Source organism: Thermobia domestica, chromosome 9 (assembly GCF_964235325.1).
Source record: "Thermobia domestica chromosome 9, izTheDome1.hap1.1, whole genome shotgun sequence".
Classification (NCBI taxonomy): Eukaryota; Metazoa; Arthropoda; class Insecta; order Zygentoma; family Lepismatidae; genus Thermobia; species Thermobia domestica.
The window spans coordinates 42,441,975-42,454,977 of NC_137462.1; the positions used below are offsets into that span (position 1 = coordinate 42,441,975).

General features: G+C 34.1%; 1 protein-coding gene across 6 annotated transcripts in view; it reads left to right on the plus strand.

The window, feature by feature from the left end:
* The window catches only part of gry (trafficking protein particle complex subunit 11 gry), a 98,986-nt gene that overhangs the window by 44,542 nt on the left and 41,441 nt on the right, over positions 1-13,003 (plus strand). For all 6 annotated transcript variants that reach the window (XM_081770988.1, XM_081770987.1, XM_081770986.1 and 3 more), the window contains 5 exons: positions 1,417-1,558; positions 4,107-4,280; positions 6,808-6,886; positions 9,553-9,607; positions 12,114-12,321. In XM_081770988.1, the coding sequence (XP_081627114.1) occupies positions 1,417-1,558; positions 4,107-4,280; positions 6,808-6,886; positions 9,553-9,607; positions 12,114-12,321 (658 nt within the window). The remainder of the gene's footprint in view (positions 1-1,416; positions 1,559-4,106; positions 4,281-6,807; positions 6,887-9,552; positions 9,608-12,113; positions 12,322-13,003) is intronic.

The window sequence follows — 13,003 nt, forward strand, 5'->3', positions numbered from 1 at the left end:
AAAAAAAAGTGGAGAACCCCATTTTCTATTAAAATTCACAAATTTAAACAGATAAAAATAACTTAAACAAAGATTGCTATTTGTTAATGAAAATATTTCACTGGTTGGTATGGAAGTAATGTGAAATTTTCACTGAACTACCACTTGTATCTAAAGAATGTGAGAACATGCTAATGCTCCGTTTCTATTTATCAGACTCGCTCGTGATCCATTAAAAAAAAAAAAAGTTTGACCCAGACTTCCTTTTATACGCAACATTCTTCCCATCGACGTTTCTATTTACCTCTTCCAATTGTTCGTGTCACCACTTATTTCCTATTTTAGTATTTATCTTCGTCCTACATTCGTCTCAAATTTTCTAACATAGTTTTAATTCCTATTTCGAAAGAAGAGTCATATCATCTGTCAAACAAATGTAATTCTGCTTTTTAAGCGTAATACCATCTTCCTCATTCAAACCCTTCTTTGCCATTTCCTCTAAATATATATTGAATAAAGTTGGTAAAACACAATACCTCTTCCAGTGTCACTTTGTCAGTTTTTCTTCTTTATTTATTGGTTCACATGCAAGGATGTGATCCGATCTGTAATTACATCGTAGTCTTCTTCAGTACTCCAGTAGCGGATCTAGAAGATAAAAACTGGGTGAGGTGGGGGGTCAGCCAGAACTCAGATTACGATAGGTATATCGTAAGTTTACTATGAACTTTCAAAAATATATAAATAATAGCTTCAAGCTTCAATTATTTTAGTCACTCAAAAAACTGGGGGGATAGCGCCCCCGGCCGTAGGCTAGATCCACCACTGCAGTACTTCATCAAAATTTCCCGATTCAGCCAGTGGAAAACTTAATTTAAGTAAATAATTAACTTTCAATTTGACTTATAAAGATTTCTTAACGCCTGTGCATAAGCTATTAATATGCTTTGTCACAACTCTACGTAAAGTATATTAATGTTCACTCAGTCTTCTTAGGGTGCATTGAGAGTACAAAATCGGAAAAAGAAACCAAAAATTCTCATTATTTTTTTCAATTCTTCAGGTCTACTATACAGCCACAAAATTTCTTGTTCATGATTAACTTCAACAGAAATATAGAATCTTAAGAAATAATAATATAAAGATGTTCGAGGTTATTAAGTCCCTTCTTATAAGCAAAATTGTATGAGAGACATGTGAAATTAATAACCCATGCCATCCGAGTTTGTTCTCCAATCTAATCAACGAATTTATAATACTGCATTCCACTGAGGGATCTCTTTAAAAGTTTGCGTTTTATTCTTTAAGTTATTTTGCATATTTGAAAGTGACTTTGTTATTAGAAGTTGATAGGTATTTTTGATACATTTATCATTTATTAATTTTTTCTCTATTGTGTTCTGCAACAAATTACTTTTTTTTCCCGTTTATATACAGATTCTGTGTGTTTGGAGACATATTTGATGAAGCTATAAAGCAAGGCTTGCCAGCGATTCAAACACAACATCCAGGATTTTATTACCAACAAGCTGCCCAATGTGCCATTCAGAGGAAGCTAGCATGCTTGGAACTCTGCAAGGTAAGTCCTTATAAATAATATGGTTTGCTGTATCAGAAGCACTGTTAAATGTTGCCATTTGTTTTTTCTTAATATTGTAGTGGTTATTGTAAGCTCATCGTTCAGCTTGAGCGTATATACTGTTATACGAATAGAGATATATATTTATAATGATTTTAAAAAAAAGGAAGGAAGAAAAACGCGTACAGAAGCACAAATTATTGTCAGTGAAGACTGCTTATTGGTCCAAGAATTCCCGTCATCATTCATGTTAACCATGACTGTGGTTTTAGTTTTAAAAAGTACCTATTCCTTCTTCATGTGTTCTATGCGAAGGTTGATTTTACATTTACATATATGTAACGAATTTTATTTTAAAGTTCCAGGCAAATATTGAATATATCTAGCAACAAGTTTATTATTATTATTATTTTAATTTTGTAAGGAACTCAGCACTGCCTGTATATATTTAAAGAAACTATCCTTGCATTCGTCTAGTAGATTTGCTAAAAATTCCAAGTTCAAATAGCCAACCGCGGGATCCGAATGAAATCACTGTTCACCTGTATTCTTGTCATTGGTACTTGATTTTGTGAATTCCAGTTTTGTGAAGTGGATTTTCTGGTGACAGACGCTGTGCGCGTGGGTTTCTCGGGATCCTCTTGTTTCATTCCACTTCATTCATTCCCCATTTTGTTCATTATCATCATCGTCTTATCGCCTTGCATTGTCTCGGAGCATAATCATGAATATATATATATATATATATATATATATATATATATATATATATATATATATATATATATATATATATATATAGAGAGAGAGAGAGAGAGAGAGAGAGAGAGAGAGATAGTAGATAGATAGATAGATATAGATATAGATATAGATATAGATATAGATTGTGAAATACGTAATATTCTTGTTGCTAATAATAATTTTCCTTCACATTTGGTGTAGGAACATGAAACTGATAGCAGAAAGGAACTTCATTATTGATCAGTTATGTATAATATATATATATATATATATATATATATATATATATATATATACAGGGTGGCCACAAAGTCCCCTTACCTCTGAAAATAAGTAACATAAACCACTAAATGTACGTAAATAACTACACGGAAAGAACTGAATGTAATGAAAGAGTGCTTTCGAGAAGTTTTATTGAGATAGGAAACATTAAGTGTCCAAAGGATCATTCTGTCAACCGTCATTCTCATGACAAAGGATAATATGCCGCCAGATTCTGTGCGACATTTTGCGGAGCATTGCAAGTGTACGAGTAACTTGAGTGAAAGCTTGTTTCACAGCTTCTGTCAATTCGGCGGTGGTATTATAACTGTTTTGTGCAACGATGCCCTTTACGAACCCCATAGCGCATTACTGTATCACTTCGCTGCGTTTTTGTATTATGTCGAACGTCTAAAGGAGTGCCACACATGCATCCACTCTCCGAGTCATGTTTACATCTGATAATTCTTGCACGGGGTAGGTTGATATGGGTGTAGGCGTAAGTCTTTGTTTCATGTGCTTTTGCACCGGGGTATTCTGTTCCACAGATCACTTACGCATCGACTTCTGCGGCGGTCTCTTCACGGACGTCGCGACGAAACGACATCTTTCTGCTCATGTGGACGGTCTGCCATTTCTTTCCCTATCCTTCACACTTACTGTGGCGAATAGTTTCTGCTCCCATCGTAAAAATGTTTGTTTCGGGTGAGGATCTTGTTGAAACCTTGTCCGAAAGTCTGCACGCACTTCTGTCAATGTCTTACGTGTGTGGTTTCTCTCATGCTCCCAACAACTTGCAATAACACGTTCTTCAATACTGTAACTGGAAGTATCAACCATCGTTCACACCATCTGAAACAATGGGAAAACCTTACATTAGCATTTATAAAGGGGTAACGGGAAAACTTACATTAGCATTTATCAAGGTTTAACGGGAAAACGTACATTAGCATTTATCAAGGGGTAACGGGAAAACTTACATTAGCATTTATCAAGGTTTAACGGGGAAACGTACATTAGCATTTATCAAGGGGTAACGGCAAGGAGTAACGGGAAATTTGTGGTCTCCGTGTTTATGTCTTGAACAGCAACTTGAGATTGTGATAGTAATAATTAGTAGCCCTCTTCGCTCATGTAGTGACTACTGCGCGAGTCTTTGGTGCATGTAGTTCCAATTAGAGAGCATTGAACGCTTTACGGTGATTTGGATTCCGCGTTAAACTGTAGGTTCACGTCTTATATAGCTTTGATACTGAAAAGGGACCCGCAAAACTTCAAGAAACAAACAGAAATAATTAGTAGCGTATGATGTATTCTTTTACATCTTTATGTGTTTCATTCTTATCAAAATACAAACACCTCTTCAGCTTTCCATTTACTAATAAAATCCATTAAGAAAAGTTTGTAACTTTTGATCTGATGCTATTTGTAGTAACATCATAAGTTTTAGTAAGTACTTTTAATTGTGGATTCTCTTTTAACTTCAGAGATTTAAGAATATACAATATGTTCGACCTGTAAGTGTCTTAATTCATTTATGTTTTAGGATGTTACAAAATACCCGAAACCAGATCCGTTGGAAGGCTCAGAATACATTGAATTCTATGGTCAACGAGGTTGGCGTCCAGGCAAGCTGAGTGTAGAACCAGTGGACCCAGTGAAAGAGAAAGAAGGAATACAAGCTCTGCAATTTCAAGAAAAGAATCACGTCAATCATTCTGTGAGTAAATGTCCGTCGAAATCATTTCAAGTTATCAAATAATGTTTAGAGAATATGCTAACTTGCTCAGGAATTTCATCTCACTTTGAATTCTTACTCCTGAAAAATCCTTGCAATTTCACAGTGTGCTATACTATCACTTCACGAGTGACAAACAGCGTCGACAAGATATATCCCCATTTTCCCCGGTGTACCCATTTCTTTGTATTTTGTTTAATTTTTTCTTTCTTTCTTTCATTTTTAACCTTCGTGAACAATGCTGCAGAGAAAAGCCAAAAGCTTGGAAGTGCAAGTACATGTAAAAGTAAGTGTGAATATTAAATAGTGTGTGTCAACTCAAGCAAATGTATAGGTAGAATCAGTATGAAATCTATGTCTGTGTGCCGAAATATCTTGGAAGGTATTGCATACGGAGTATCATGTGCGGAAATGAGAGAACAATTAAAACGTTAATTGGAGCTGCTGAGTTCTGAAGTAGCTCGCTCGCTCGCATCTAGTGCGTGGATTTTCTTGGAATTCTCTCGTTTTTCCGTCTACATTATCATTCCACCAGATATTTCATCGTCATTCGTTTGTTTCGTTTGACTTGCAACATACATTTCTAAAATGCTAAATTAATAGTTTAATAGTTTCCTTAGAAGTGAGTAAAATTAGAAAGTTTTTCCAAGCAGAGCTACCACAAAATTTTCTTCGTTGCTTATTCCACTAATCGCATCGGATCAGTTTCCAAAATTAAAAGCTGTAAAAGGCAATTTTGGCCGTAATGTTAGTTTAACATCATTATTCACAGACTTCCATCTTTCTTTAGTGTTACATCGTGTCAAAATTTTTGTGGATAGTCAAAAAAGTCAGAACTTTGTGGATAGCGTTTTAAACGTTCTTTCTCTCTCTCTCTCTCTCTCTCTCTCTCTTTCTCTCTTGTATGTAGTTATAATAAAATTTTAGTTCATTCATAACAGGGTTGGCTGGTTTAAACCATTGTTTAAAGCAGCTTTTTAAAAAAAAGAAAAGTTTAAACCAAAAAACGAAAAATGTTCGTAAAAGTGTAAGTGTTCGTAAAATCTTGATGAACACACATTTGTGGGTTGTCACATGTCACTCCCGCATATTATTCGTATTATATTCAGACCTAAATTCCCCATTCATTACTCAAAGAGATTATACTACAAAAGCAACTTTCTTATAAGTTTATGAATATTTCTTTTGTGGGGGGGGGGGGGGAGGTCATACAAATCCCACGAGAGGCATTTACTGAAATCAGAAGTATCTTTGGTGTCTATTTATGTATAAATGGGTCAGAGCCAAAGTGGACTTAATTCTTATCTTTATTCACTTTTCTTACTGATATGCAAATTAAGTCGTCGTATTTCTTTAACTTGGACTAATAAAAGTCATGGTGAACTTACTTGGACTTAATTAATTCTTCTGTACTCTGCAGTATTTTGAAATTGTCCATATGTAATTCTGTATAATGGTTTCACTTATGCAACTGTTTGTCCTTTGGAATGACACTTGACATTTATATTAACAAGTATGTAAAGATCAGTACAACGTATCAGGAGTCCTTCGTGAGTGAGTCGTCCACGTATCGCATTTGTGGCCAATTAGTCCGGGTTTCGAGTTCAAATGGAGGACTATTTGTTTCGGATGTAAGTCGATAAACGATTTGGACTCCGCTTTAAGCGTATGTGACCCTTCCAGCATAACCCGGTTGTTGCATAATAACACCAAGGTGAAACAAACTTATTTCTGTCCACATGTGATAGAAATACATAGAGCAAATGATTTAAACCCAAAAAAAAAAAAAAAAATAAAAAATAAAAATAAAAAAAAAATCTTGTTTTTTGCCAACCCAGATTCATAAATGATAATTTTGTTCCACAAAATATACTACATTTTAAAAACTAGTTATAGCTAACGCTAATATTAAAGTTTTTAGTAATATTTTTTGTTGTCGTTGAACGTTAACCTGATAGCTTTATAAACAATTTGTTGGAACTAGAGTGCGCCCATTGATTTGCAGTTTTTCTATTCTGCCGAATGACCGATTGTCTTTGATTTCTGAAGTTTGTTAAGATTTTCTCTTCAGAATGCAATAATTAAATGTTTTTTCGTGTTGTAATGCAAAAACTCGAAGGTGGAATGTATTGTTATCCCTCCATTAAACTTGAAATATTTTTTATTTTTATTTATTTATTTATTTTTTTTTATTTTTTTTTTTCCAGCCCTTGCATCTCTACTTAAAGGTAACAGTTATACACAAATGAAACAATCTCAGGCGCAATTATTGACACACTCTGTTTACAGTTATTAATATTAATGTTTTCTTTCAAAAGTTAAATAGCAGTTAATAATCTTCGTAAAGCCTACGTTTTTCTGTTAGTGTCTGGCAATTAATGGCAGTACTCATAGTGGTATGTGATGATGTTTTTACTGTTTTCTGGTGAGTAATTAATTTGATTCATGTATGTTTTTATTAGAGATCTGATATTGATTTATTTTTTTAAATTTCTCTCTCTTCCTCCAGATGATTATCATATCGCTACTTGGAAGTGCAATTTCCCAATTTAAGACGTATAGGTGTCCACGAATGAGAAGGCATTTAGGTAAGTTTACATGTGACTCTTTCTTAAACCTCTAACACCTTTTTCTACAACAGCAACTTTGATTCCTATTCTCGCTTCGTGTCCTATCCGTCCTTTCATTCTACCTTATCATACCTTTCCCTTTGCGGGGGGCGCGGTGGCTCAGTGGTAGAGCGTTCACCTCCGGTGCTTGGGGTCCCTGGTTTGATCCTAGCTCGCGCCGTGTGGACTTTGTGGTGGACAAACACCGTGCTCGTGGGTTTTCTCGAGGTTCTCCCGTTTCCTCTTACTTTCTTCATTCCACCAGTTCACTCATTTCTCATTATCACCGTCTCCTTTAGCCTAACCGGCATAACCGTGGGACGTTAAACTTAAAGATTTCATTTTACCTTTCCCCTTGCAGATGTTTCTCGTGGTAGAAAGAGAATGTGAAATTAGTATGGAATTGTGTTTGTGCACACTATCGGTTTATTTATACCAATTTTATAATATAATTGTTTCCCTTCTTTTAACATACGTTTCAAGTTTCTCTGAAAATTAGAAAATAAACCCTAGCATATTTTTTTCAGATTCTTCGTGATATAAACCTTAGTCCAAAAATAAGCTTTAGCCCCAAAATATTCCTCAGTAGTTGCAGGAGTTGAAACGAGATATTTCATACACAACAAAAAATGCGTTGTTAAAAAAACTCCCTGAGGTTGCCACATAGCTGTGTTTATTTAGTATTCTTGTAACCATATCAGAAATATCTAGTCATTGACATTGAGAATCTGTGTTGGTTTTTCTTTTTATTATAAGGAAAGCTTTATGTGATATATTTGACACTTAATACCAAATAATGTGTAAGGTATGGTATTTCCTGTAACCCTTCACGAAAATAGTGTGAGCGCATGGACTTTCTGACACCATTTCTATGAGTCCCAGTGCTACGATTTCTTGTTTTTGTGTGTACTAGGAACATATTGCATGTAAGGTTATAACATTGCTACTCTTGTAAATGTCAGAAAATTGGTACACTCTCAACATTGTTTTTGTGAAGGGTTACAGGAACACGTTACTTGGTATAAATGTCAAATATACCGCGTAAAGCTTTACTTATAGAAAAAAGAAAAAAAAGAAAGAAAGAAAAAAATAACAGAAATTCTTACTGTCAGTTACTAGATATTTCTGATATGGTTACAAGAATATTAGAGTAACACTAGGAAGTTGTTTCAACATCATAATTCTCAATTATTGTTTACTGTATAGTAACTTAATTACTTTTTCTATGTACAGTTATTAAAAGGTTACATTTTTCATGTATATTTTACTATTTGTTACATTTTTAAAAACGCAATATTTTAAAATTAATATCATTATTTTGTCAATAAACCTCTCAGCAAAACTTATTTTGCGCAATTTTCGTAACAATCTGGTAGCAGGTTAGTAATAATTATGCTCTGATTCGACAGGCACAATATTGCCAGATGTACGGCGTTCTCGTTTATTATATTACATTTTGCAAATTAAGTCCGCGTTCCACGTGGAATGATATCCTCTGAATTGTAAGTTAAAAAAAGAAAAAGTTATTATGGCCTCACTTATGTAAGGAAGTGATCCCCCTTATTAAGATTATCAATAAAAATAATATTTAAATCTCTCACAACTCAAATGATTGAGTCTGTCATTTTACATTACACCCTAAACTTTTCTCCACAAGATAAATCATCCGCTCGCTATTGTCTAGGTAACATGTTCAAAATACGATTGAGTTAAATGAAATACCAAGGAATTAATGGAATTACTAGTTTATTATAATTAATATCTCTCTAATTAAGGTATGGTTCGTGACTAGTAATTTAGATTAAAAAAGGACGTTACTATGCTTTTAAAGTTAACTTAATATTGTGCCCTTCTTCCCCAAGTACTCATTGGAGAGGATAAGAAGCCCATCATCTAATATAAAATATTCTAATACTTAATTAGTTCAATTTCTCCTTAGTTAATTCTCGTTAGTTTTCACTTCCTTCACGTGGGTAATCTTCGAGGGATGTGCGACCACGTTTAAATTCAGCTGCCTACTTTATAACGGTTGACATGGAAGGAGCTGAGTCCCCGTAAACTTTTGTCACCTTCGGATGAATTTCCGTAAGGGTTAATCCATCCAAAACGAAAAATTTGATTACCGCACGATACTCAAGTTTATCCATTTTCACAACTAACACGCAAAACGTCTAACTGCAACAATGCCTGCACACGAACTACTTGGGAGAACAAGTTGGCACTTGTTATACGAAGAACTGAAAAGTGCCCCCAGGCAAGAACAATGAAATTTTGCTGATTGGAGTGCCATCTCTGGGTCAGGCCGAGAACTTTTCACCTCGCCCTCATAATAAAACATGATAAAAATATATATTACACTATACTAGAGCAAATAAATAGAGTCTAGCCTAACTCATACTAAATAATAAACATAACTTAATTATATATTATTTAATATTAAAATATATCATGCATAAGTATTTAGTTAATTAGCAAGGAAGCGAGGTGCACCTTGCAGAATATAAACCCTAATGCGTCTATTGGTGAGAAATTTAATATACGAGTGAAATCTGGTCTTATTTTCGGGAAAGCATGGTATCTACAAGGTATTTACAATTTATAGAACTGTCCTGACGGCTTTTTGTTTTTTCTTTCTTTCTTTTTAGTTGTTCAAATGGCTGAAGAGTACTACTGGTCGAGAGATTACGGGAAAGCCTTAACGTAAGTATTCTTCGATCGCTCACGACAGTATTACTTATACCTCACAGTTTGGTAAAACAGTCGAAAGGGAAATCAGTGTTTGCGTCAATGGCCAGTTTATTTATTTATTTATTCCGTTCTTATTCTACTTGTACTAGTACTTAAAGCATTTAAACTTCTATAATATTGTCGGAGTTAAACGAAAAAGAAGTCAGAAGATAAGGCACACCAATAGATCGTAATGAGGTCAACAAAGTGATAGGGGTGAGTGTAAGTCATCACGCGTGATTTTTGAAAAAAAATATATTTTGGGCCTTAAGTCGTTCGTTGTAATCTGATGCAGATGATACTTTTTTTTTTTTTTATTCCGCTGAAGTAAATGATTTATTTATGTATGTACTGTTCATGAAAAATGTATACAGGGTTTTCGAGAAAGAGTGGTGGAGTTTCGTGTGGCTGCTGTGGATGGAATGTGGATGGTTCAATGAATCACTGTTTTTAGTTTACAACAACAACACCAACAACAAAAAGTAAAGTGCTAGCAGAATCCATTGTACTTTGACAAATGTGCTTACTGCAATTGTTCAGCTAAAAGCTGTCCGGCCTACCATGGTAGTTGTGAACTGTAACTAGGGGAAATTTAGTTGCAGTATAGTGTAAAGTGTTATAGCTTTTAAGGGAAGTGGGAGTTAAGAATAGTGTTTAAAAAGACGTGAAAGTTTTTATTATCTCTTTTTATAACAGATTTTGGCATTAAACAATAGAAAGGATGCTCTTACCTGAAACTTCCCGTAAAAACATTCCGGAACGGTTTCAGAGCATTCGTCGCTCATCCTCGACGCACCAAAAGAAACCGTGGTCTAAGTAAGCACAATGTGTGAATTTGTCTCCTTACCCATCCTATGGACGCATTGAGACGAAGTAGACTTAAAGAACTGTTAGTAAACTTTCCATCTCTTCTGAATATTTGTGTAATTCAGAAATAACTTGATAATTACTTCTATTGAGTCAAAAATAACATAGTATTCTTAAACTGTAATATGCTTATAATAATAATAATAATAATAATAATAATAATAATAATAATAATAATAATAATAATAATAATAATAATAACTTGAGCATGTTTGAATACTTAAGTTGTAATTGTTGTGTGCTATGAATTTGTAGCAGGAACTTGTACAACTGTCACTGTCGTGTAGAATTCAATCTATATATTAAAATGCTAGGTTTATATGTTTGTGCTCAAGAAAAGTTTATTTGTTTGTGGCCAATCCTTTCGACAGTGAGTTCTCGGGAACCGTAGCTCTAGAAAGATGCCGTTTTCACTGATCGATTGCAAATTTTATGTAGATTATTTAGTTTTAATTGAATATATATATATATATATATATAAGGTCGTTATTTCTTTATTACATTTATTTAGGGATACGTTGGAAGTGTTGAAATTTTAAAAAAGTAAAGCATCATATCCTACACTACCAATGGAGCTATACATTCCAACACCACATATTTTTATACGGGTTTAGTATATCTCTCCGGCGTTTGTTTCATGGCCAAATGAAAATTAAAAACAAAGGATAACCATTTCTCCAGTGTAAGATGAATCTTTATTGTTTGGAGTGTTTTGTCGAATGAATACCATAATAATTAATTGTGTGTATAATGTATTTGCTTATTACATACTGCATGCAAGAAGAAAGAAAACACTGATCATACATGAATTAGAAACTCCAACCAGAAGTAGGCTCAAATCTTGCAAATGGTACGAGATATTGAAAAAATAATCGAAAAGAAAAAAATCCCTTAATGATACCCCTTGGCGATTTTTATCAAGATGTCTTTCACTTGTGTCTGTAAAAGGACATGTACATATGTTGTGAGGAATTACAAGGAGATCCGTGCTCAAATGTGAATGATGCGCTGTGTAGAAAGCACAGGTTCAGCTAGTACATTTTATTATCTCCCAGTTACGATCTGTTTAGCATATCACAATTTAAGAACTTAATAAGAATGCTCATTATTTTTGACCTATAAGAAGAAATACATAGTATGAAATGTTCTTTTAATTCACACAAATATTCGGAAAAGAATAAAAATTTACTAACACTTTTTAAGTCTATTCCATTTCAGTCGGATCACAGGATGAAATTGCGTACATCGTATCATTTAGGTAGTAGCAAGGTTTCGTCTAGTTCACCTAGGATCAAGGGCGCCAATCCTGGGGGGGGGGGGACAAAGCTCATGTGGGCCCCCCTATTGTATTTATGAATATACAATATTTGGCATAATTTGAATGCAATTTGTCTTAAAATTCTCATATATATATATACCTTCTGCATCTGAATAGGCCCCCCAAATTTACGGAGAAATCGGCGCCCTTGCCGGGGATGAAGCGAGGAACGCTTCGAGTGTGTACGCAGAGTTCTGTTTGTGTATGCTTGAAGTAGGAGAATTCTTTTTATGATTAATAGAAATGCATCCAATAGTATCAATAAGATATTGTATTGCATATTACTTCTTCCAGACTGTTGAACCATATGCTGTGGGATTATCGCACGGAAAAATGGTGGCTGTTGCTTTCTAACATTCTTTCCTCAGCCCTTTGTTGTGCGTATCTGACAGCTAATGTTCAAGAATATATCGTTCTGTGCTTAGAAGCTCTTGGGCCAAGTGTTACCTTCGAAAAGGACCAGAAAATAAGAATATTTGGTAACTTAATGAAAGTGTTGCAGGTGAGTAGAGAGATTGTATTATGTTTTAAAAGTACAATCGCGTTTAAATAATGGAGTTTGGAGGACACTAGTTTTAAATTTATGTTTCACCAAGAACTCTTGAACAATATTGGAATTATAAAATGGGTATTTTTCATTTATTCCTTTTAAGTAGAGCTGTTAAAGCATTTAATTGAATCATTCCACTGAATTATTTACAGTACAACACAACTGGAGAATTTCAGTCAAAAGCCAGAAAAGAGAAACTAATAGTTATGTGTCAAAAAATTGATAGATAACTAGGGCGACCATTCGTTCCGTTTTAGGGGCGTGTTCCGTCAATAGATGGAAAAAAGTAGTATTTGTCCCGTTTTATACAATTGAAAAAGTAAATTAGAAATCCAATACCTTTCTCCTTGTAAAGGTAGGCCCTATTAATAATTATAGTATCAGTTCAATAATGATTATAATACCAATGTAATATCAAGAATTCGAGCTAGGGCAAAGGAGCAAATGCAGGCAGCATCATGTCCTACTATATATTGTAAGTTAATGCTGTTTATATTTTATAGCTTATACATATATATTATGGTATATTAGAATATAAAGATATTAGGTATTGCTAAAGTAAACAGGAACTAATTTACGGAGACCTGTTTCTCATTTCTCATGATTTTTAAAAAGCCGGAACCTGTCTCGTTTT